This window comes from Eleutherodactylus coqui, chromosome 6, assembly GCF_035609145.1.
Source record: "Eleutherodactylus coqui strain aEleCoq1 chromosome 6, aEleCoq1.hap1, whole genome shotgun sequence".
NCBI lineage: Eukaryota > Metazoa > Chordata > Amphibia > Anura > Eleutherodactylidae > Eleutherodactylus > Eleutherodactylus coqui.
The window spans coordinates 71,245,761-71,272,139 of record NC_089842.1 but is presented as its reverse complement, the minus strand read 5'-3'; the positions used below and the strand labels follow the sequence as shown (position 1 = coordinate 71,272,139).

The 26,379-nt window shown below is 42.9% G+C and overlaps 1 protein-coding gene across 1 annotated transcript in view; it reads right to left on the bottom strand.

The window, feature by feature from the left end:
- The window catches only part of SIK2 (salt inducible kinase 2), a 143,640-nt gene that overhangs the window by 41,022 nt on the left and 76,239 nt on the right, over positions 1–26,379 (bottom strand). Inside the window, exons 5-7 of the mRNA XM_066606967.1 lie at positions 19,148–19,309; positions 1,352–1,476; positions 425–548 (exon numbers count right to left, since the gene is read on the bottom strand). Of these exons, the coding sequence (XP_066463064.1) occupies positions 425–548; positions 1,352–1,476; positions 19,148–19,309 (411 nt within the window). The remainder of the gene's footprint in view (positions 1–424; positions 549–1,351; positions 1,477–19,147; positions 19,310–26,379) is intronic.

The following is a 26,379-nucleotide window of genomic DNA, read 5'->3' as shown; positions in this document are numbered from 1 at the left end:
GCGAAGCATCCTCATGTGTCATCGTATACTCTTAGCTTCAGGTTTACTTTCACATGCTAATTAAAAGTACCCTTAATTATTTACAGTACTTTCTTGTTTTCTAAGCACTCCATATAGTTTATACAATTGCGTGCATTGGGTGCCCGACAGGCATGCTATACAGATTTATGCCATTTTTCGAGTCAGTGGAATGACATACGGAAAAACACCTTTTGTGAGCAGTAAAGACTAAATAGCTGCTTGCAATGTGTATGGGCAATGGATACAGGAATCCTAGCCGCCCTATAGAGATCCGCTTAGCTGCAGTTGGGTAAGATATGTTAGATCATTATTACATTATCATGTCAACAACTGTTGCATTCGTCATGTGAATCATCTTAGTTGAACGCAGTAGCTAATTAATGAAAACCTAATCTAATCATACCTTCAGACATGAAATATGGAATTCGGAATCTTCCCTCCAGCACTCGCTGTCTCAGGATAGGGAGCGTAGGACCGTCAAATGGTAAAGCGCCGCACACCAGGACATAGAGTACGACCCCCATGCTCTGCAAGAGAATAGTGGCAGGAGCCGACATCAGTATTTTCACCGCTTTTCTAATAAAAACATTCATGATTATTGTTGGGCGCCATTAACTTATAGTTTTTTTTTTTTACATTGTGACTGGGGGCACACAGCTGTAACTGCGAGTAGCGACTGAGGTGTACAGGCACAACTTACATTGGACAGAACATGGACACCGATCCATGTGCTGCCCGATATACATCGACGTTGCACATTCAGGGGTGTTGCATGTCCAATATCTTATCCGTGAACTGGACAGGAGTAGGACATGTCATGAGTTCTTTCATGCAGGCAATGGGTCTGTGTGAAAAACGTTCATGTGTATAGCCTTATAGGCTGTAGTAGGGCTGCCCATGTGTGCTAATTGAGCGTTTACACGGACAGTACGTAACCTGAAAACACAGCCGCACGCATCTAGCCTTAGTGTGCATGCAGGGAAAGCTTCAGTTGTACATACTACATGTGTACATAAGGGTCCAAAAAGTTTTTTTTTGGCCTAGACCAGTGAAAACACTAGACTAGTCTGGAAAACCTATTCAGGTTACATTGGATGAAGGCACAGGACAGTTTTATGTTCTTCTAAGTACAGATGTAGCAAAGTTTATTTCGACTGTGGCATAGAAAGTTATCTGTCGATTCAACAGCAATTCAATGGCTTTGCTGTATTAGCATAGCAATAGCTTTTCAATTCCATAAGATAAAGTTATTACAGTCACATAACTTGGCTACATTTGTATCCATAAAGAATATTCCGGACAAACCCTACATCACACACATATATAGTACCCATATATCCAGCTGAGGTCCTTCATACTGCTGCCCTTCAAACACTTCTGGCGCTGCATACGGTGGGCTTCCACACCACGTGGCTAGGGGTTCTCCAGTCTTGTAGAAGTTGCCAAAACCGAAGTCTACGAAAAGATAATAGGAAAAATCCCCAAACATGATTATTCCAATTTGTAAGCAAAAAATGTCTTCATTAAAGAGATTGTACAGGAAGAACATTTTTTTGAAAGCAGCTCAGAGTGGTGGCAACACATAAATATAGTAATATTTCATATATATTCAGCCGATCCCCCATTGCTCCCATTCCAATGGTTCCCAGTCCCCTGTTGCGCTCTACTTCAGATTGCAGTGATGACATCACAGACACCAGAAACATTTGGCTGATGATTAGCTGCAGTGGTCACATGTCCCATTGCCGAGATGTCAACGTTTTAGGTTTTGCCACCACACTGAGCCGATTTCATTTTATTCTGCCTGGATAAACCTTTTAATCTGCAAGAATCTGCTCTGATGTAGTGTTAATTTCTGGAGCAGAGACAATAAATTGGGACAAGGATATCGTTGTTGCAATGCTTTGTGAGCCAAACGGCAAAGACTTTAGACTGATACATTGAAGCAAACATTTGGTGAGATTTCTGCAGCTGCTGCCCATGGATTTAGCTTGCAGGGGATTGCCTAGACAGGATATAATTGTATCCACTTCACAGCGGAGAGCAGGACTAGCTCTGTATTGTTAGGGGCCGTCTGCCCATTTTTTCACGGATTACTTATCCTCTGGATAGGTCATCAGTAGTTGATGGGCGGGGGTCCATCACCTGATTGATGACCTACACTGGCCAGTGGTCTGGACAGTGAAAAAATGGGTTGACAACCCCTTTAACCTATTGCCATTGCCTGCCATGTCAGAGGATCAGAGCCGGAGTGAAGTCACGGCGTCCGCCCCTGCCCAAGTGATCCTAATGCTGGTGCATGATCATTGTCTTTTTGGCAGGCTGGATGCCAACGGGGATACTACTCTGCCGGTATGTGGATAGGTTGGCTGGCTGGGAGGTGTGTATCCTAGCCAGCCAATCAGCTTTGGTTCGTACACATTTATTCTGACTCCTCCTCATAGAGGATGCCAGGTATACTCTCAGTCTGAAGTCATTTCTGATCTAGTTGGCGTCTCTTGGTGCAGTCCTGCATCGCCATTCTGATAAATCTGTCTGGTGATTTATTTCAATTGCTGTGCATCACATCTTAACTTTTGTACATTTGTGATTCATTTACTCAAGTAACATCAAACTTTTTCCACATTCCTTGTCACCATGTAGGGAGATTCAGGGTTGCCCCAGGTTCCTGATGTGGGGTTGCCCTCATCAGAGCGAGTGCTCCACTTTTAGGTAGGGTCTCCTTATATCAGTAGGTTATGGTCAGTTCCTCCATTTCTTCACTTTTATGTTTCCTTATATACTATTTTGCATTATCCGTGTGTACAACTGTCCTTTAAGTAAACCATACTTACATCCAGCTTGAACGTAACACCTATGTATTTAACAAGAGTGTTTTTATTCACTCACAGCAGATACCTTGAAAATGTTGAGGAGTTGGAACACAAGGTACATTAAAGTTGTGGTTTGGTTTTTCACTTATGCAGTAATTACGCTTCGGTGACTCCATAAAACTGGAAACCCCTTTAAGTACTCCAAAAGCCATCAAATGTAGACTGAAAAGCCATATAATTAAATGACATGTCCTATGGTGCAATCATATGGGTCTTCAAGTACAACAGACGTAATGTCTGGACATCTGCCCTTAAGGCACGAGCTACATTGCTGCACTCTGTCAGGCCAAGGAAAATATGAAAGGAACGTTTACTAATAGCTGGATGCTGCCGTAACAGAAAACAAATGTATAATTCATATCTGCCCTTACGGACAATGCAACTCTGTACACAAGAGCGGGTGATGTCACTGCGTCCTAGCAAGCCGATAATACCGATTAGGAAACCAATACCGATCAGTAGTTCCACCTACAGCAAATAGAAAAAGGTGAGCCCAGTAGAAAATAAAAACTCCATTTATTTAATTCACGTATTGAATTACTGTTAGGAACAGGAAAAATGGGTACTTTATAATTTACTAGAGTTTTTTATGCATCTCTGCAGCAGTCATGGGGGTCAGTCAGAACCCCAGCGATGAAGCACGCAGCTCTCAAGATTTCAGCATTTCCAGAATTTCCATTTTGTGCCCAGAAATCTCCTTTAAGTGCTCATATCCGTACATTGTGAATAGAGTCAATGAAGGTCAGTGGACTTTCATTGTTCCACACATACCGGTGTGTGGACACTGCGTATTGATACGCAAGAGAAATAAATCGCAGCATTCTCTATTTCTCTGCGTTCGTACGCAGCATGAGCCCTATACGCTTGTATGGGCTGCGCATGATACGCTGTCCATACACAATACATTGCATATGGGCAGCTTTTTCATGCGCATTCTGCTCTGAACGGAGCGGGGAATTTAAAAATAAATAAAAAAACAAAAAAAAAAAACACTGCACATGTCCGTGAGCGTGTGAATCGCCTGCATGCGCAGAGTTTTACCACATGTTCGTATGAGCACAGCCTTCGATGACTGTATTGTAAATTATACGTACAGCGTAATTTACGCACACCATCACGTACTGGCTTCCTGGTTTCTTCTTTTAACTTTCTCCTATCAACATGCACAAAACAATGCAGTTTATATACAATGTAACTGCTTATGCACTGCATTCCGAACGCACTCATAGAAAATAGGGCTATACGCGGTAAAACAAAACACGCAGTGTTCTTTTATACGCAAGTGTGAGTGGGAAAATGAAATTAAACGTACTTTCATTGACACCATTCACCGTGTATTATGCGAGCGTGATGCGCAATGCAAATACACTCGTGTGAGCCCATTACATTGTAATCCGCTGCAGATTTTACCTGTGCAGGTAAAACCTGCAGCACATCCGCTATGTGTAAGCTTGAATTACCCGAGTCAGGCACTACAAAATGTATTGCACAAATAGGACGCTGTAACATGAAAGTCAGTTCCAAGTCTGTCCGGCGCTGATTCACAGGCGGAGAAGTCATTACAGGACAGGGGTTAGCCAGGGACCTGCGGCAACTAAAAAAAACAGCTGTGTTACTGTGGACTGATCGGGGCTGCTGACTGAACCATATCGACATTGCTGGATTGCTCACAGACATGTGAATGCCATGTGGCCTGCAAGCAAACAGCAGAGAAGAGACGCCCTGATGAAGTGCGCGGTCAGGATCCCTCCACGTCTGTCGCACGCAAACTCAAAGCTAATTAACAGCAGACACTTTGCAAAGCACTGACGGAAATGTGTCTGTGCGGTGCTTATCGTGGGGTCATTCGCCTCCCCTCCCTGCACAGCGAGCAGTCTCATTTCTAGCGACGAAATACTGACCCAGTCGACCTCCGAGGGGTTACATAACAAGAATATGTAATTACTGGGAGTACAAGCCGCACAGAGAACAGTGTGTTCCCGAACTTCTGCAGCATGAAACATGGCGCACGCTGCAAGCACTGTACCTGGCGCAATATCCCGCGCCATTTGGGAGAGGCTCCGTATTATGAATACAAATACAATGCAGGGCTTTATATCACTCGAGTAATAATTCAAATATCTGCTGACGTCACAGAACGAACACGCCGACTGCTTTGTTGATACAGAAAACAGAAGTCAGAGTACAAAACACTTCATAATTATATCTAAAAGACGGGACTATAATTTATTAGTATGAACGATAAATATGAATGGCTGGAGGATAACAAACATATTCCACGCTCGTAGAATATACGCTCTGCAATATTGCTGTGTGCACATTCACAGAAAATTGCGCAAAACCTTGTACTGCATAAATAGGGACGTTTTTTTTTACTTCGCTCATTGACGTCGACGTGAAAAATCACAATAAATCTGTGTTCAATCCACAATAGAATTTGATATGCTGTGTGTAGAATTTGGATTTATAGAGGGGTCTTTATGATAACTTCCAGACCCCAGACACATTATTTTCAACCGCAGAAATGTTATTACATAGGAGATTGGGTATTTAAAGGGGAAGATGGAACAATGCTTCTGCAGCGCTGCCCATTAGGAGGTGGAATTCCTATAAGTTAATATCAAACCCTTTAACAAGCCTTGTAACAATGACTGAGAATATAAGACAAAACCAGAGTCTTCTCCAGAAGGAAAAGATAACTAGGTACAGACAGACTGTTTGGGGGTTTTGCCCATCATAAGTGTGCAGTAGGTTGCTGGCTGGCTGGGTGAGAAGCTTATGATGTGGGTCTGAAAGGGTATAGTTTCTCCTTAGGGAGATCACCTAGAAGGTGTGAGGAGGCTTATAAGGCCATGCTTGCTCCTCTGGGAAATATGCAAAGGAGAGATGTTACAGATACAAGGTCTCTACAGCATTGTACACTGGTCTGTACATGGTTAACTTTTCTTTCTAGAGAAGACTCTGGTTTGGACTTCTATTCCCATTCATGCTAAAGGGCTGTTAGAAGATTAGCTCTTGAGTAAAGCATGTTACACAGGGTCGATTTGATGCGCATGGAAAATCCGCAGCATTTATAGTAGCAGTAAAGCGGATGAGATTTTCAAAATCTCATCTACACGCTGCAAAATAAATACGCATAAAACCCATCCATATAAATAAAGGGTAAAATCTGCAACAATATCCGCTTTAAAAAACACATCAAAATCCGCATTGAACAGTGTGGGTTTTGATGGATATTTTCAGCTGCGGATCTGCTGCAGAATGTCAACTGTGGACATTCTCCAGCAAATCTGCCCCATATGAACATGCCCTTATAGGGGAGCTACCTTCCAACAGATGATGGTACAGAGACATTGGGACAGATTTAGGCTGGCTGTTCACAGGCGATACGGTATCCCGCGGTGAAGCTCCGTCGCGAGAGCCGCCGCCCGGAAGCAGGAGACCCCGCTGAATCTCCGCCAGGCAGCCCTATCTAATAGATAGGCTGACCGCAGAGAAACGGGGCAATTCGCAGCATGCTGCGAATTGCCCACCGTGAGCAGAGAATCCCAATAATTCTCCGCTCGTGGACAGGTGCCGGCGCTTTTCATAGCAGCTATGGGAAGCGTCGGCCGGCGCAATTCGCCGGCGGTTCACCGCCGGCGAATACACTGCCGTGGACAGGGGGCCTTACTATTCAAAATACAAGCTTTCTGTAGCAAATAGCTGCAGAAAACTATCTTACGTACTTTGCATCACATTTACTATGTGTTTCCAGACAATTTTGTACCGTTTTTTCAACTTGTCCAAAAAAGGGTGTGTCCTGAATTGCAACAAATTGTCGGAAATTTTGCTACAATTTTGGCATAAACAAAGCCAACTAATAGGTGGTCTAAAGTTAGACTAGAAAGTCTTAAAATCCAACAGATTTAGCATTCAAAGCTACAGTGATAAATCTGGCGCAGTTGAAGACTGTCTAGTCTAGGTTTGCCCTGTAGAACTTCTAGACCGTATTAGTACATAAGCCCGATTGTGCCACCTCTGCTTTGCATACCAAATTCCCCGAGGAGCATTACATGGGCTACAAGTCTCCTCATAACTACTTTACTCTTTCCGCTAGCAGAAACGGTACCCCTCCCGATTCAGGAACGCTTTCAGTTTGAGGACACAAATGGCGCCACATGTCAAAAACGTCTGATTGTTTACCATAAAGAACACGGTCAATCAGAATTCAAGCTTTTCTTTCCCAGCGCAGTTTAGAAAAGGAGGTCTCATCTCTGATTGCCAATTCCACCCTACAAATGTGGACTGTTACATCTAGGAGGAATATAGGCTATAGCGTGGCGTTCTCCAGATGTAGCAGAGTTTATTTGGCCAAGGTAACGGTGATAACGTGCTGTGCCAGGAAACCTACTGCCTTACCTTATTTGACATCTAAAAGAAAACTAGTGTAGGCTAGAAGTGGACGAGCTGCAAATCAGATCTCAGCTGAAAGCTGGATTCAGAAGGGTTGTGGGGCGCAGCCCCTCTACTTCTGGTCTGCAGTCATTAATATTTGGGAGCCCCCGAAAAGTTGAGTTAAAGAAACTGCGGCTGAAATGTATGAGTTGTACCAAAAATGAACTTGAACTTCTCTGTCGAGACGTCATGCAGTTGCTTTTCACTTTTTATCTCGCTGCACAAACATTAAGACGCACATAATTCTATGCACATTACTTAAGTGCAATCCGGTCTTAATCTGCATGATGCATGTGGGCTTTCAACGCGGATGTGCGCCATGCTAGCTTCACTGGCACCAAATTCTGCATGAGGTAGGTGAGCTGTTTACATTAGTTTTCTGACCTGCCAGCAGTCACAAGATTAACCATAGGACATGCGGTTAGCAGTCTCACATGAATGTAGCTGTAACTGCTCCAAGTCATTACATCAGACATGGAGGTCAGCCCAGGAACACAGTGGAGGAACTATACAACGAGCTATGATACCACGGCTATAAACACATGAACAGTTCTTAATGAAAGGCATCACATAGGAAGAGGAACAGTAAAATAATGCAGGGGAGACTGTTTAACCATGTGTGCACCAGTCAAAATACTGCAAGATTTAGATGATCTTTTCCCTACGCTCCCTACTCTGCTACATAGAAGCTTTCTTACTTTCAAAAACAAACAAAAAAAGTTTTTGGAGCCAATGGCAGGCGTGGAGCCAAGAAGGAAGAAGAAGTATAAGGCCGTCTGCACACGGCAGGATTGGATCCGGCATGCCGGTGACCCCGCTTACCTGTCTGGATTCTTCTTTATCTGTACTGCGGAAGCGCCAGCGGTCACACATGCGCAGTACAGATCATGCCGCACCGTCGCTAGGCGATGACACGGATCCCACGGCCTTTCTGCAATGATGATTGCAGAAGGGCCGTAGGACGGACGGCTTTCATTGGAAGCCGTCCAGGTAAAAACTGCACAGAAATGGAGCATGCTGCGATTTTTCTGCCGCAAGTGGAAATCAGAGTTGATTTCCGCTTGTGTGCAGGAAGCAGCGGTTCTCCATAGGAGGCTATGGGCAGTATTTGCTACGAAATCCAGGGGCATCCCGCCGGCTCCGGATTCCGCAAATCAAATCTGCCAGTGTGCAGAAGCCCTAAAAGAAGGACCAACATATTTTGTACTCATTGAATGGTGCTCTCTAGAGATGAGCGAACGTACTCGGTAAGGCCGATTTCGCAATCGAGCACCGCGATTTTCGAGTACTTCACTACTCGGGTGAAAAGTACTCGGGGGTGCTGTGGGTGAGCGGGGGGGGAGAGAGAGCTCCCCCCTGTTCGGCGCTGCTACCCCCCGCTCCACCACGCCCCACCACACAGCGCCCCCGAGTACTTTTCACCCGAGTAGTGAAGTACTCGAAAATCGCGGTGCTCGATTGCGAAATCGGCCTTACCGAGTACGTTCGCTCATCTCTAGTGCTCTCTCTAAGGAGAAAAGATTGTGTTCCTGACCCAGATTTTTTTTGGCATGCATAATCAAACCGCAAATCTGAATCCACCAATTTAATTCCAGGAGTCTGTGTGCTACCTGTATTCAGTCAACGAAAAACATGGACTGGACATAGATAGAAAATACGCAGGCGGGAATGGACCCTCGAGCTCCTTCACAATTTACTGATTTGCTGCAGATTTTGTGCAGATCTACAGTACATTCCAATTGAATTCACATTGTAGGTGTGAAATCTTCAGCAGATCTACAACAAAATCTGCAGCAAATCAGCAACATGTGAACATTGCTTCCTTTTTTGTCTGATAGGCAATATTTGCTGGCACCCTACTCACAGATGTCAATGATAAGCCAGGATGAAAACTCTGAGTGGAAGTGGAGAGGCATCCAAATGAGAACGTCTGTGTACTAAAAGATGATTTTGATAGCCCAAAGAATAAGCAAAGCCCTATTCATTGTACCATGTGCAATGCAAAAATATATATATATATATATATATAATCCAAATGGTACAATAAAGCTCTTTCTTACAATAAATTGACTACATATGTTATAAAACAGAAATATATTAGCTGTAAGTGAGCTAAGGTCTGGAGACCATGTCTAACGAATCACGGGGTCTATAACTGTCAGTCATTCTCGGATATCTTAACCTTATATGCCTTCTGGGTCAGATTTTATACAGGATCTCTGCATGCAGTTTTGATTATCTTGGCATGCACATGCTTATTGGACATGTCAGCCAGATGTACAACCGAGTACAAAAATATGATGAAACTGCGTCACATTCAGCAGCCAAATGAAATCTGGCAAGTTCTTTGGCTCACACTTACAGGTCAATTTAGTTTGCTGACAGATCTCTCAATTGAGTGGTGACTCACGATCATACAGAAAGTCCTCACCTTAGGTAAAAAAAAAAAAATTGTGTAAGAGAATTCATTAAACTGAGCAAGAAGAAGGGCTTGTTTATTTTGTGCTTCAATCTATCCATTCATGATTAATGGAGATGGGGTGGGAAGGGGGTGGGGGGGGGGAGATTAAAATGCAAAAATCATCTAGACTCTAAATGAACAAAAAATTAATATACATGTACAGATCTCTCTAAACTGTTCGATCTGACTTTTCATCCTTTATTGGCCCAACTTCCTAAAGATCTGGACTGGTGGCATGTAGTGATTACTCCTGGCTTGGTTGAGTTAAATTTCATAAAAGTTAATGTTTTGCCTAGGTAACTTTATCTCCTTCAAGCTATCCCAAATCCCGATTGCTCCCCTTTCTTGTACAGACTCCTATGTGGCGGAGTGTCCATATTGGGTGGGCTACTCTAATAAGATCCAAAAAACAGCGGAGACCTTGGCCATCCAGACTGCAAGAAATATTACTCAGCAACAATCCATTCCCAAGGTTCTCGTAATAAATTCTGGGTCCAGAGTGCCCAAGCAATCAGCCCAAAAACACTTAAGACTCTTCCATGGACTCAATGCTCCGAGGACCTCTCTTTAGATTCCATGTATTTTAGCACTTCTAATACAATTTTAGTCCTGCAGTGAATGAACCGTGACAACTCTTACTGACCTTGCAGGTTCTATGGTTCCGATTTGATAACCCTACCTTCCCTGGGCTTTGAACTAATCACTTATTAGGTAGGACGTCCTAGAACGTCATGGCCTGGCTACACGGACGTCTTTGATTCCTGAGGCCTCACCTAACTTACTCATTTCTATTTACAGATGAAGAAACATATGAGCTCACGTAGAGACCTTTCTGTCTTTGAACACTTCTGTGTCGTCATCCCCCCAGCCCACACCATCTATCTTCTATTTAAGACACTACTTAGTCACTTCTCTTAGGACCTACCTTCATACTGTTCAGTGTTGGAAAAAGACTTACGACTGACTTTTAAAGCTGCTCAATGGAATAAGTTGGCAATAAGTGCACAGGGCTCTTATTGCCAATAAAGCACAAGAAAACTCCTTCAAAAGAATCTCTCGTTGGTATCACATACCTGCCTTATTGCATCAGTTGTTCACAATGCTCCCGAATACATGCTGGAGGTGTGGAGTAGACAGCAGGATGATGACACATACATAGCACTTAGCAATGACGCAAATACCCACAGCCCATATGCAATGTAATTACGTATGGGCTGTGGGTATATCCGTGACCATACAGAATAACGGGCTCTATGTCGCGAATATCCACGGTAAAATACAACACGCTCTATTTTCTGAGAATAGATTACGCAATTCCGACCCTCTAATGTGAGCGGTATTGTGCAATCCAATACATTTGATGGATCCACATATTACCGCTGATCAAACGCATGCAGAATCCATAATTTCTATCCGGTCGTGTCAGACTGGCTTTACATGAGAAAATCCCACAAGGCTGGCAGTACCGTATATGAAATCTCGGCCCCAGCTAGTCTATACTGATGACCCTCCTTGAAAGCCACTCAGATTCATTCTAATATAGATTTAGACTGAAACTGATCCACAAAAACCTTGCTCACTTTATTTTATGCTGCCCTCCATACAGAAAAAGGTTTCCAAAAGGGCCAGTGTCTGTATTATGGTGGCCATTCAGTGCATATATGTGTAAAAGCAACAGAGCATACACTAAAATATAACAAAGGAGAAAAGCCGGCTCCATAAAAACATTTTTTTATTAAAAAAAAAAAAATTTACAAAAAAATTACAAAAAACTGGTAGGTACCGTGTAACACCATGTCTAGGCTCAGACGCGTTTCGAAAGACACTTCTCTCTTGATCACAGCTAACAAACTCACATGGTACTCCCCCTTAAAATCAATTATGGACCAATCATTATACATTTCAAGCATATGTGCACATTTCCACATGTTTGATTGTAACACCCAACCCCCCCAAAAAATTAATTTTCCATTTTCTTCTTTTTCCCCTCTTCAGGTCAGCCTGACCACCTGAAGACCTTCAAGCTAAACCGGGGGGGGGTAAATACCACTTGCTCACCGGATGAAGATAACGTTGTGTTATGTATTTTGGAATTTACACTAAAAGTATACTCGGCGCAAAATATTTGAAACGTTCCAAAATAAATGAAAATGTCGAATCTTCCAGTGCCAACGTTACCCCGCTAGAATAGCCCTCCCGCACACTACGTATGCCAGGTCCGACCTTGTGTTCGTTGGCTACCGATGTGAAATGTCACAGGTGTTTTTATAAATGAGACACCCGTCTAGGCTGAGGCTCCGTTCAGACTATTCCCATATCAGAAACATTCCTGAGCGAGCGAGTAAACACTATATTGCTAAACCGTTCTACAATTGTAATGCCCTTGGTTGCGACAGCCTTCGCCCCTTTTTGGGCACTGCCACCTTTTAGATATGACCTTCAATGTAATAAGAGATTTCTCCTTTATCGCTCAGAACTAGCGAATGTTTAAGTCAATTTAGGTGGCAGCTTCGCAGTGGGAGAAATAAAACAGCTCCGTTCGCCGCCACTCAGTCAATACGGGGTTAATGCAGCACGCACAAAGCCTAATTAGCATTTGTATATATGATATATGGAAAGTCCCTGGTTTGGAAAACTGTGTAGGACATGTAGGATTAATTATTAGGCGCCTAATTACCAGCAGTCTGTGCTGTGCTCCCCTTTGTGATTATGGTAATGTCGAGGTAGCGGATGATTGGGCGGGAAGACGATGCTGATAACGGGAAGGTAGGAGAGAGATTGGGACAGCTAATTGTCAGATCTGACCCATTTCATGCCCTGAATGTTAATGAGCTGTTCTTGACGTCAATGCCGAGCGAGCTGTCCGTCAGTGAGGCAGAGCCAGCTATCGGGGGAGCTGCGAAAGGAAAGCAGTCACTTTCACCTTGATTCACTCACATCCAGCTGTATGCATGAGCAGCTGCACAAAGCGGGACACAGTATGTCTACGTGTTGCTTACATACGCTCGTTCAACAATTAATGAGACCATGCATGGAGTCAGTAGAGCAAAAGAACAAATTATTTCAACACATTCCCAAAGATATCATGTGATTCTACTTTTTTGGCAAGAGGAGTATTTCACGAGACTCATAAGTGCGACATTAAATGGGGTCTACTCTAGGATCTGAATACATGACGTATTCCTTATCGAACTCTTGGGTTACTGTCCGAGTATTGTGAGATACAACGAGCAAGTTCGACAAGTGAAGTGCGCTCATGCTCCAGAAAATGGACGCGAAATGCATTGTTTTACCACCGAGTGCTGCCCGTGTGCCATGCTACAGGGCAGGACAGGAAGAGGAACAATACCCGCTAATGGACCACAGTTCCTTCAACCCACAAATTTCCTGGAGCACAGCAAAGACACTGAGCATCCTCAGCCAAGTGTGACCCAGTAATGACGAATGGCCTGAGCATGCTCTCCAGAGATGCTCAATGCAATGGCATGGTTGAAGTGCTTCAAGCATGCTTGGAGTGCAATGATGAATATATGCTTATAGTGTCTGTTATAATATGGCGCCTAACGGAGTGGAACACAGCCACATGTGAATGCATCTGTTGGTGGGAATCAATCCCTTCTGTAATACTAGAGGGGTCGCCCCACTTCTAGCTGTTTTGATGCAGTTGCCCAGGTTGGTACTGCAGGCTGCGTCCCATTTACTTCAATAGGACTCAGCCTGCAGTACCAACTAGGTATCTGTCCTGAGGATAGGCCATAGATAATTCCTAACTAGACAAAAATCGCTTATTCTTAGAGAGGTCATGTTACGAACTTATTATTTAAACATTGGGAACTACATTCCCTTCATGACAGCAAGCCACTTTGGTGATCAGTGGATCATTGCAGGTCCTTTTGCTGCAGGGGAAATGTAATACTACATGGATGCTCCAAGTCCATTACTGCGGATGTAGGCGCTCTATGGCTAACAGAAAGGGATCTCCAGCAGAGCACTCTTCTCTTTAACTTCAATATGCTATATAAGAGTACAGAGGAAGGATAGCGCTGCGGAATATGTTGGCGCTATAACAAAAAAGATTATTATTATAGAGCTACACAGGTATAGCCATCTGCCATCAACAGAACCTGAAGGAGCCTGATTATTGCATTCGGGACAGTCATGGGAAAACTAAAAAAAAGGTCAAAGGAGCTTTCTGGGAATAGGATATTGAACATCTATCCGCAGGTGAAGCAATCAATATCGGATCAGTGGGGTGTTCTGTCAGGGACTCCAAAAAAATCAGCCTTTTCAAGAGGTCACAGTATTTGGGAGAGTGCTACAAGCTCTTCTCAGTTCAGCGACCTCATGTTCATTTTTCATGTGGCCTTTCAACAGCTCAGTCCCATTTAAGTGAAAGGGACTGAGCTGCAATACTACCATAGGCACTACCACAGTCTTTTCAAACAACTGATTGAGGGGGGTTCCCAGGAAGATATTGATGGCCTAGCCTTCGGAGGTCATCAATCCCGTTTAACATAATATATCATACCATAAAACGTTTTTTTTTTTTTGATGAGCAGAATCTCCTTGGATCATCTCTGCTTAGTCTTCTACAGAAACGGATTCTGAACTGCATTAAACAAGTGCTGTATTAGCAGACTTTCTGGATTATCAGATGCCGGTTGTAATGAATTTCGCGGTATATTCCCAAGTACATAAGCACTGGTTGCTGCTACCTTTATCTGCAGGATATTTTTTGTGCTGGACGATTGCACAGTTTGCATTGCATTCCCATTATGTGGCTGCTTTGCTATTTCGCATCTCTGCCGTTAGCTTTGTGGCTAGATGGAGCTGGTCTTTCAATAGAAATGGCCATTGTTTGGTCTCCCAGATAACATGTTGCCAGGATGCAAAGTCATTTAGCTACATACTGTAGTGTAGGTTGTCAGGTAATCCTCGTACGACTGGGTTTATAAACTGCCCTCCTCAAGCCCGTACACTAGACAGTGAATCATGAAAAGTCTTCAATGTTTAATGTTAAAAGCGCTATTTCGGGCATTTAACCCTTTCCAATCCAATTTGTATCCTGGTTTTCCTAGGGGGCTTACTCTTTTTCTGCTGTTATACAACAGCGCTATATGCTGGCTAAAGCCAGTACTGCATGAGGTCACACGTTGGAAAGACTCCAACAGCAGAGAGGCTGGCAATATACAGTAAGAGAATCCCGACGGACGTCTTCCAACATCAGAGCTGTACAGCCTTAAATCATAATGTCTTCAGACGTCAGACAGTGGATTGGAAAGGGTTAACCCCTGGTTGTATTGATGACCTATCATCATGTTGTGTCATCAATAGTTGATCGGTGGGGGTCCACTGTTTGTGACTCCCAGCAATCAGCTGATCTCAGCCCCCGTACTCATTGCAGTGGGGCTTGAGTTACATGTACAATAGAAGGTATGGCTCTCAATGATTTCAATGGGTGCAAAACCTTCTATTACACTTTCGTCTCCGACCCAGTCTTATCTAGACACAAAAAAGTTACATTAGTGTCAGATAAGAGGTTGCATGAAAATCAAAGACATACAAGACGTAAGCAATACTCAATGGCTGTGCAAAGCATCAAAGAAAGGGTTAAACAAAGGATTCCAGGTGCCTTTGTCCACATTTTTATTTCTGTAGAATATAACACACAGTGCTCAGTGATTCATGGGAAAAGACTTTATGCTGTACTTGCTATTTTATATACATAATAAATGAGTTATCGCCCCTTACACAGATGGTGGATATACTGTAGCTACCTAAAGCTCATGTGTAATTACCAAATCAGCAGTTTTATCACTATCCAATTCCAGTATACTAGGGAAACCAACAATTAGCCAAAAGCTAAAATCTTGGCGTTTGCCACTAGGGTGACTTTCCCATCCTCGTTTCCCATTAAGTTCACCCGTAGCTGCATATAAGTTTGGTATTGAGCCATAATAGAGCTTCATTAGAGATGCATGGGGGGCCTCTACCGTACATCCGTATGCTTCCGATACCATAGAGAGGTTTTTGCATGCTCCATCAAACTCAGTGATTGAAAGCCCTCACCCCTATTGTTCGATGTGCTTATTAGTTTTAGACTATAGGTCTAACTTCATCGCTACATGTATCTTCTGATTTGTTAAGTGCTGCGGAATATGTTGGAACCGCGTGCCCTCCGTGAACTGCCGTAAGGTACCGTGCAAACTCTATAAGCCTTTATACATTTTACTTGAGAGTTTGGAAATGGTAAGATTCACTAAAGGCTGGGTAAGATCTTAACGATCAGAAAGCCAGTGTACACAGACTGCGGTAACACGCAAATCCATCTGCACAAAGTCTACATAAAGAGTACTCGTATGAGAAATCAGTCACTCAACACGTCCAGCAGCTATGATAAAAGGCCTAAGTACATTAAGTACATTGACTATTATTGTGACCTCAATAGCAGGTCAATTCATTCCCATAACTCATCCCCTATGCCTACTGCTTGTCTAATATAGCTGGTTAATATGGATGCAGTGGTCATGCATGCACATTACTGCTCCATTCATCTCTATGGGACTGTTGGAGATCATGAGGATGAGGGCTCAAAGTCCCCCTTTTCATTTAATGTAGTGAGGAGGAGCTGGAATGCATCATTGGCTGAACATGTGAACTGCAAGTCTATGGGACTTACAGAAATAGCTGAGTGCTCTACTCTGCTTCTCTTGGGCAGTTCCATAAAGTTGACTAGTATGGCAGCCATTAGTTTGTTCAAGCTGCTCCTGACTGTGATGGGTGCAGTGAGAAATAGGGGACACGGCATCCTAGGATCAATTCTAGGACAACCCCTTTAACTTCAAAGTGTATGTTCATGTGGCAGAATTCCTCCATGCCGCAGATTTCATACATGAAATATACATGTAAGCCCCATTAACTTTTGTGCCAAATCTATCACATGATCGGCAACAGCAGTGCCTGACGAGCTCATTGTCATATAATATATAAAGTATTTGCACACCCCCTATCAGTAGAATGGATTGTGTCTAAATTAGCATGTCCCATGTCCTAAACCATGCTATACAAGATGAAGACCCCGGAGGGGTCAGCTATAGTTTGTGACGGAAACTCCATATTATCGGATATACGGGATACGCAGCCGCACCCCAGCCATCCATCACAAAGTGCAATGTACCGGGCCATCTACAATGGTGCATGGAGCATCATCATTGCACAGGTGAGCAATGGAGGAACGTTCTATGGAATGATAAATCACACTACATCTTCAGATCAGATGGGTGTACCTGGGTGTGGAGGACGGCTGAGGAACGCCTTTTGCCCCGAGTGTGCTGTGCCAACAGTTAAGTATGGTGGAGGTTCCATTATGGTCTGGGGATATTTTACTTGGCATGATCTTGGTATGTTAGTTGTGGCGAGAACTATGAACACAGAGGTGTATCCTGAGATTCTAGACAATGTGGTAATGCTTCCAAACAAGACAACATGCCTTGTCACAAATCCAACATTGTTTTAAGTTGGTTTGAGGACATTGATATTTCACGACTGAACTGGCTGCACAGTGTCCCAACCTGAACACTATAGACGAACTGGAACGTCTGGTTAGGAAATATGAACAGCGTCCATCTTCTTTAAGAAGACTCGCCAGACCTTTGCAGGATGTATAGAGGGAAATACCAGCTGAAATGTATCAGATGTTAGTAGAAAGTATGCCACAGAGAGTAACCAATGTCATAAGAGCCAGAGGAGCCCCATTAAGTATTAACAAGCCTACAGAACTACTACTTCAGATTCTTACTCAGCTGGCCTATTCCTTTTGGTAGGATAGTGTATGAAGAGGTTAATTTAAAAAGGTAGAAAACTCCTACATCTTACTTACATTTACTGTGTAACGGAATACAATCCATCATTCTTGTAAAACAGACATATTAGGTTGGACTATATTGCCCAAAAATCCAGAACTATGTCTGTCCCTAGCATGGCTATTTTTTCTCATGTGCAAATGATGTGACTAGACCTTTTTGTATGTTTGTCCCTTTCAAATCTTAGCTTACTTCCTAAACCCATTCTAGTCTGCTAATTCCTATAGATTAATGACATTATATAGATCAAAGGTTGAGAGGTGACATCACAGAACTCAGCTGTGTGCATTTAGCAATCCTTAAGTCTATTTACAAGTCTTCTTGAATCATCTATAGGTAAAGCGGTTCTCAATTTTGCTTTATTCGCAGCTCGGCTACATGGTGAAGGTCATCAAGTGTTGGGCCAAACGACCAAGCCCAGCTCTGCTGCATGAATTGCTGAAGCTACAATTAGCTGGTGTGTTAAATAGACCATACCACAATATTTGTCATCCCAATGCAGCAGATACAACAAAGTAGATAAAACGTATCAACAAATCACTGCCTTAGGCCAAATGCACACGGCTCGGTTGGATTCCGCATGTAGGATCCGGCAGCAGAATCTGACCCAGTGCCCGGCCGGTGAGCGCTGTGTACCTGTTCGGGTGATTTTTCTCCTGTCCTGCTCAGCCCCTCCTGCTCTATAACATGAAGCCAGCAGTTTAAAAAGTATGTTTGAGCGGACAGATTACCTTTAAGAAACTGTACAATCACTTGTGAAGAGAGCACAGGGTGTGTTGGAGGCTCCTCTGAAGAGTTTAGAGTTACTTTTCGGTTAGCATTACTCGTAGTACTTGTGAAACAATGTATAACTCCCGTATAAGCAGCGTCTTTGTATGCAAATGTTATCGTTTCAGAACTGAAGGTAATGTCCTTATTGAAGTCATCATATCAAATAGAACACGTCTTGTTCTGTAACAACTCCTGCGGTTAGAACAGTGTTCTAACTCCAAGGGAACTATTATGTTAAGATTGGAAATACCGCTTAACAATGCCAGGGAGCATTCACACAACATTACACGCTGCGTGATTCGCCCGGGGGATTCCATGATAGCTGCTAAATACTGCGCTATAACGGAATCCCTGAACGGAGACAAATGGGGCCAGTCACTTGTATTGTGAAGAGGACACCTCTTTGGCCACCGTTTTACAGGGTTTCAGTTTATTTCTGCTTTATTGGAAGTATAGAATAACGTCGTTGACTGCGCTATTTTGTACTCCAAGTAAAGCGGTAACAAACGGGAATCTTGTAAAGCAGACAGAAGTCTAATGTATTGTAAAATAGCAGTACAAAAGTTTTTTTTGTCAAGTAAGAGGTGTATACTTCAAAATTTCCAAATTAAGCAGATGAGATTGACTGTACAAGCGCTCAAGATGCCGCCATGAAAATTTAGCAAATTAAAAAGTTCGAACGCTGTGGAAGTAAGCTAGTGAAATGTATCCGGGACAGTTACCTGCTATCTTAATGTTCATGTGGTTATCTAGCAGGAGATTTTCTGCTTTCAGATCTCGGTGCACAATGTGGTGATTGTGGCAGTATTCCACAGCCGAAAGGATCTGCCAAAACTTCCTCCTTGCTTCCGACTCGCTGAGGCGTCCATGGTTCGCCAAGTAATCTGCGGACGAGAGAGTTGAAATACCTTAAGTGACATGAAGCCATACATTCCTAAATATGATTCAGACATGGCAGCGGCAAGGCTCATTGATGACCTCCGACTTGGGCATCATATGATGGAAAACACAGTACAGTATATAATATATAGCAAAAGAGGTATAGACACACAGGGGCAGATTTACCAATATGGTCTAATAATTAGAGAGAACAGAGTCTTTAAATGCGCCAGATTGATCACTGTAACTGCTGAATAATAAGTCTGGGGAATCTTTAAGACCGTCCAACTAGATTTAAAAATGTATAGGGTAAGCTTTCTCAAGGCGTATAAGGTATGCTCCTTCAATGTGTACAGGATAAGCTCCCTCTATGGGTGACAGAGGGCAGCAAAATGTTATCATTTAAGGGCTTTTAAAAATGGATAGCCTACCCTCAGGAAAGGCCATCAATATCTGATCGGTGGGAGTCTAACACTGGGGACCCAGCTGATCGAAGGAGCCGTGGCGCTTGTGCAAGCACTGCAGCATTGGCCATAATGCTACACTACTGACAACGGCGGCTATAAGTAGTATGGTGTTCTGGGTATAAACAGGATTGTACTCGCATGTAAACATTGAAGAGACCCCAATGCTTGCACCAGCACCTACAGCTCGCTCAATGAGCGGTGCTGCATGATAGACTCCCACTAATCAGCTATTGATGGCTTGCAGTATCTTGAGGATAGGTTATCAATTTTTAGAAGCCATATAACCCCTATAACCATTTCTACATAGGGGATTCGGAGCTTTGTACCAGAAAAATGGAGCTTCAGCCACTGTCAACTGGACAGGTCAGTAATAGTTGATTGGCCGATCAGCTGATTGGGCACCCGCTGTCAGTGCTGCAATACACTGGCATGAGAGTTGAAACTACTGCTCCGACCCCTGTGTAGAAGCCGGCACTTGTAATTGCAGATGCAGCTCTCCTACCAGTCAATTTGTTCTTATTGTTTTGCTTGAAATTTTGTGTCTTTACTAGAAAGTAAAACAAAATACGCATTCCTATTTGTGATAACTTAGAACAAGTTAACCGGGCTCGTACAAGCGACGCCTTCCATTACAGAAGTGTTTGTCTGGCAATTCTCCAGGAATAAAACAAACTTCTTCATTCCAGGAAATATGACTGATTCACATTCTTATCACAACAGAAATCGTGCTAGAAAACTTATTAGCGGAATATGTCAAAATATGGGTCACTTGTTTAACCCCCAGCAGTTTATAGCATATTACGTGGTGAATGGAGTCAATGGAAGTACATTGATAATCATTGATCCATTCAATCTTGCGTATATACATTGCATAAAAAAAAAAAAAAGAACACAGTATTATATATAATTGAGCCCTATTGTTCTCTAAGGGCGCATAATAAACGCTGTACATGCGCAATTACATGCGCAGTGAAAAAAAAAAGGCTGCCATATACAGTGATAGGCTGGCTCACATAGCGGTAAAACGTTGCATTATACCCTTAGCGTCTTACTGCACGCTCGTGTGAGCCCGGCCTTATAGCGGTTTGAAGTGGAGTAGGGAATACTGAATTTACAGCTGTCATTTTTTTTGTGTGTATGGTGGAGAGAGGGAAGCAGAGGAGAGACCAGCAGCAACTGAGAAGATCTGCGATTCTTCTGTATACACGTATATCCCACTGTCCCAGGGAAGGGGTGACATTTTTTGTTCATGTCATCATCCCTCCTCCCTCATCAATCAGAAAGCATATTTGCTCTCTGATTTTCACATACGAGGTTTTTCCAAGGAAACTGAAATGATGAGAACTTGGTCAAATAAATCCCTTCTCTGCACAGTTTACTGCGGATTGCTGACTCTGGCTTCTAAAAGGTTTTTACAGAAAAGAAATAAGACATTTCCCCCACAAGCCCGTTAAATATTGGAAAAAAAGGATAAAAACCAAACCAAACTTACAATTGGTATTGCCACATCTGTAACCACCCTTAGTATAAAATATTACAGTATTTATCAAACACTAAAAACTATAAAAAAAAATAAATAAATTCCAAAATAGCTTTTTCTGATCATCTCACTTCCCTTAAACAAAAATAAAAAATAATTGCATGCATTTTGGGCTGACAAATCACTTTTGCAATGCGGTTTAATTTTTTAAAAAATTCCACGTTTTTTCTTATGCAGCTTCTACTTATCACTGTATCTAGAAAGTGCAAACTGAGCTTTAGGCCATGTCCGCACGGGATGGATATGCTGCGGAATTTCTGGTGCTCAATCCGCAGCATTTTAAAATCCCAGCTAAATGAATGGGTTTTAGTGATATTTACATCTACACTGAGCTGAAAATCCACTGCAGAATTTAACATAGCGGTGACATAAAAACCAAATACCCAAGTCTTTCTGCAAGGGTTGGTTGCATTGCAGGTTTTAGTGCGGATCTGCATGTAAATTGGCATTGTTCCTCCAATGACACAGTTGAGTAAAGTTTTCACCAATGAACAGCAAGTACCGAAACCGGAAGAGGAAGGGACACCACTTCGCAACTTCACATATAAAACAAATGGAAATCAAAATTTTGTTATCGTTTGCCGTTCAGTTTATGCATGCAGAAACTGAAGGACGACCGGCATGTGTAAGCAGGCAGTCATTCCCATTTTCCCCAAATCAGTGGAGCTCCCAATGGTTATCACCTACCCACTGGATGAGTGATAAGTATCGCTCTTGGGTAAATCCCATTAAAGGGGCTGTTCAGTTGTAAATTAAATGATCAAGGGCATATCCCCAGGATAGGTCATCAGTAGTAGACTGGTGGGGATCTGTAACCTGGAATCTCCCTAGATTAGTGGTTCTCTTGTGCACTGAACTTCCTGATTTCTTCAGGAAGCAGCCACTGCAGTGACTAAGCGTGGTATTACAGACCATTCATTTCAATGGGAACTTTGCCTGCAATACCAAGCCTGGCCACTGCAGTGGGAACGGAGCAGTCTGCTTCCTGCAGATATCAGCTTAGTGTACAAGCACACCAGCTTATTGAGGGAGGCCCAAGTGATGGATCCCCACCAATCTACGATTGATGACCATTCTGAAGGTTAGCCGATTAGTTTACAACTGGGCAACCTCTAACTCTGTCAGTGGCACACGTTCAACCTCTATTAGGAATTACCAAAACCGAAGACGAAACCATTGGTGTTCATCATCTGAAAGAAATGTCGGAAGAACCATAGAATTGTAACCCTTCTTGACCAGTGCGCTGTTAATAATTCTGAGAGTAATTAACAAACCTATACATAAACAGATATCTTGTAATACAGATTAATTGCCAGCAGAAGATACATAATTAGGGGGTAACATTGCTAGCTTGCTCTAGTTACAATGGTAATTACAGACAGTTAATTAAACCATAATCTTAGAAATAATATAAAGATAATGCAGCCGTCACCATAAATTCCACAGCAATTATCTCTTACAAGGGTAAGGTGGCCCTATAGCCCCCTTTTCCAAGTAATGAGAGTCATAAAATAAGGCATTGATGTGCTAATATTCATGAGACTTGGGTTTTATTCATGCAGTATTAATTCTCAGAGAATTGATATTGGCCCGAGTCTCCGAAAACGTAATTCAGTTCAGGAAGGCGGTAACTGTAGTCTGAGCAGGTGATGGATTTACTTTTAAATGGATCTTCCAGGTATAAAGGCAGAAAGAAGAATGAATATGTATGCGGATGAATCTCAAAAGATTCCACAATTTTGGTTCAAAATGTAACTTTCTTTTTTTATGAGTGTCTATTGACATTTCAAAACGAATATTATCACCGACATTCTCCGTTCCGGTAAATTGTTGTTCATAACACTTTTTAGAATTGGCAATGAAAACTATTTTGACAACCAAGGAACCACATGCAAACTGCGCCCATGCCTCAAGGCATGACAGAGTCACATGGACTCGCTAGAAAGCAGGACTAGTGTTGTCAGTGAGAAAAACATATTTACTAAAGCTGATGTCATTTAATGACAACTAATAAATGTTTCACTGACTACTTGCATCCAAGACCCAGAAGGGTAAAAGGTATCCAACTGCTCTACTTAAGCATTTGGACAGCCCTCAATATGGTGTTAATTAATAATCCATGAATGGTTTCTGTAGTTACACGCATACCGTTATATTCCAGATCTGTAAGATCGCACCTATGGGCTCATGTTATGCATCTGTATCAGTGAGACAGAAAAGTTGCAATATGTCCTATTTGCCCATTATTCCTTATGGGAGTGTTAAAAAGAACATGCGACTCCTAAACGACTTTTAACATTTTTCTACTACAGCGTGATTTTATTTGAACACTGCAAAAAAACCGCATTGCACTCTTCCACCGATACTGCAGTCACACGTGTAAATACAGCCTAATGAAAATTCATGTAGTCCCTTGTGCCTTTTAGGGCTCAGTCACACAGGTGCATCCGGGCACCGATACGCCCGCGTCAATGCATGATAAGACAGCCGCACTGCAGGTGTAGACGACTTTCTGCACCGCCGGAAGAAAGAACAACCAGATCGGCTACATTGCCGGTCATGTGTTCTTTCTTCCGGCGGTGTGGAGATTCGTCCCCACCTGCAGTGTGGCCGTATTCTTTGTGTAGTAACACAGGCGCATCGGCGGTCGGATGCGCCCGTGTGACTGAGCCCTTAAGTTGCCATGACTAAGGCTGCCTGTCCACGGGTGTTGCAGTATCCTGCGGCGTACCCACGCCACGGGAGCCGCCGCCCGGGAGCAGGAGCCAGCAGACGGATCTTCGCCGGTCAGCCTATCTGACAGATAGGCTCACCGTGGAGGACCGTGGCAAATCGCAGCATGCTGCAATTTGCCGGCCGCGAGCGGACAATCGCAGTGATTCTCTGCTCGTGGACAGGAAGGAGGGGAAGCGTTCTCCATAGCAACGCTATGGAGAGCTTTTACTGCGTTCCCCGCAGCCGGATTATCGCCGTGGGGAACGCAATGAAAACCCGCCCATGGACAGGCAGCCTTATTGTCCCAGTGCAGAGAGATCAACCTTATTCTCATTTGTACAAGGAAAGACTAGAAGCAATGGGATGAAACTGAAAGGGAGGAGACACAGATTAGATATTAAATAGTGAGGGTAATCAATGAGTGGAACAGGTTGCCACAGGAGATGGTGAGTTCTGCTTCAATGGAAGTGTTCAAACAAAGGCTAGACAAATATCTGTCTGGGATGATTTAGTGAATCCTGCACTGAGCAGAGTGTTGGACCCGATGACCCTGGAGGTCCCTTCCAGCTCTATGATTCTATTACTGTAATATGACGATCACAAAAAATCCAGCAGTTTCGAATTTCTTGTAGTCGCAGCAACTTACGAGTCGCAACATGACCATATTCGCTTACATAGCATGCAAGGAAGAAAGTGCAGTGTGTGTCATAGCCAAACTTTACAGTGTAGCCCTAGCTATAACAAAGTTTCGTAAACCCATTACAGCACAGACAGCCAATGTATCTAGAAATAAAATTGGCCATAAATACCAATCCGATTGTTTCCGAAAAAAACATGGATGTAATTGCATCTGCCCAAAAACTTATGGAGTTAAAAAAATATATATTTTCATGGCTCTTAAATCTTAGAAGAAAAAAAAAAAAACACAATATGAAATTCCGATGCGGGTAAAGGAGATGAAAATGATATCTGGCACAAGCAGAAGAAATTTGTGGGAAGCTGGTTTTCATCACAGTGGACTATCCTGGCATGTCAGGTCTTATTAGAGGAGGATAATGAATATAGGATTATTCGTCTATTAGCAAGAAATCTATTGTCTGCTTCAGCACGGGTTTTGGGATATTCCCATTTTTAGTGCACCTTAAAAAAAAAAATCTGGATTTGACGGACTGCATTTTCAGCTTCACATGCCCGTTCTAGACGGACAAAGACAGGCAGGAGTGTGGAAATTCACAACACGCGTCTGGATTAAGAGAGCCGTTTGCGAGGGGAGAAGAAGTAATAATAGGCACGTTGTAGGGTTCTAGAAGGAACTGGGGATTTCAGGCTAAATGTTACTTTCAGCAGAGCTCCTAATTACAATCATTTTCTTATTGGAGGCTTCTGACCTTCAAACCTCCTCTGAGCTGTTCCTAATGAGCTGGTTGAGTGATACAGGCAAGCACGTCAGTGCGGGAATAATCTCTGCTAAATGTCCCAGTATGTTGTGGAGTCATTACTCAGACCCAGGGGTATATGCACCTGCATTCCTCCAGCACATACACAAAGCAGATTTCACCGAGCCATTAACCCCGCTGCTGCTGCCGCCGGGGGGAACGCTATATTAGACGCTCTAAGGAATCAGTTGTGCATATGAATCGCTGAGAATGCATTCCCTTTTTCAATTATATAGGAACCCGATCCCCCATAAAACAATATATATGTGACAGATCCCCATTCACGACTACATGCATCAATATGGTTTAATTGCAATAACATTGGCTTTATAGTTGCTGGAAGCTGACGGGGTTATGACAACCTACCTTTAATAGGGTTGTATAAAAGGTACAGACACACAGCACATAAGTATTGGCACATTTATAGGGTATGTCGTTGAGGGCCCAGTCCCACTGGTTGATTTTCCGGGCATATGCTATCCGTATTTTTTGCAGACTGATTCCAGACAGCCCATGGGCCCATGAAAGTAAATTGGTTTGCAAAAAAGCAACAATCGTAGCATGTCCTATTTTGTTCTGCATTCATGGACCCAAAATTGGCCACGAAAGTCTATGGGAGTGTTAAAAAAAATGCAGCTAGCAAGGATGTTACAGTTTTTATTCTTTTTACTAATGTTGCCAGCAGAGAGTAAAGACAAAAAAAATTATATTAATTGTGTTTTTTTTTTTTTGCCCTGTGCATGCGTAAAAAACTGGCCCACAGACATAAAAATGCTCATGTAAGCATTAAAACGAACGAAACATACACATACATGAAATCGGTCTGTGTTTCATGAACCGAAAAAGCCTATGTGAATAAGCCCTCGCTTATTATCAGACCGGCTAATAGGTCTGTGTATATTTATACATAACCGGGC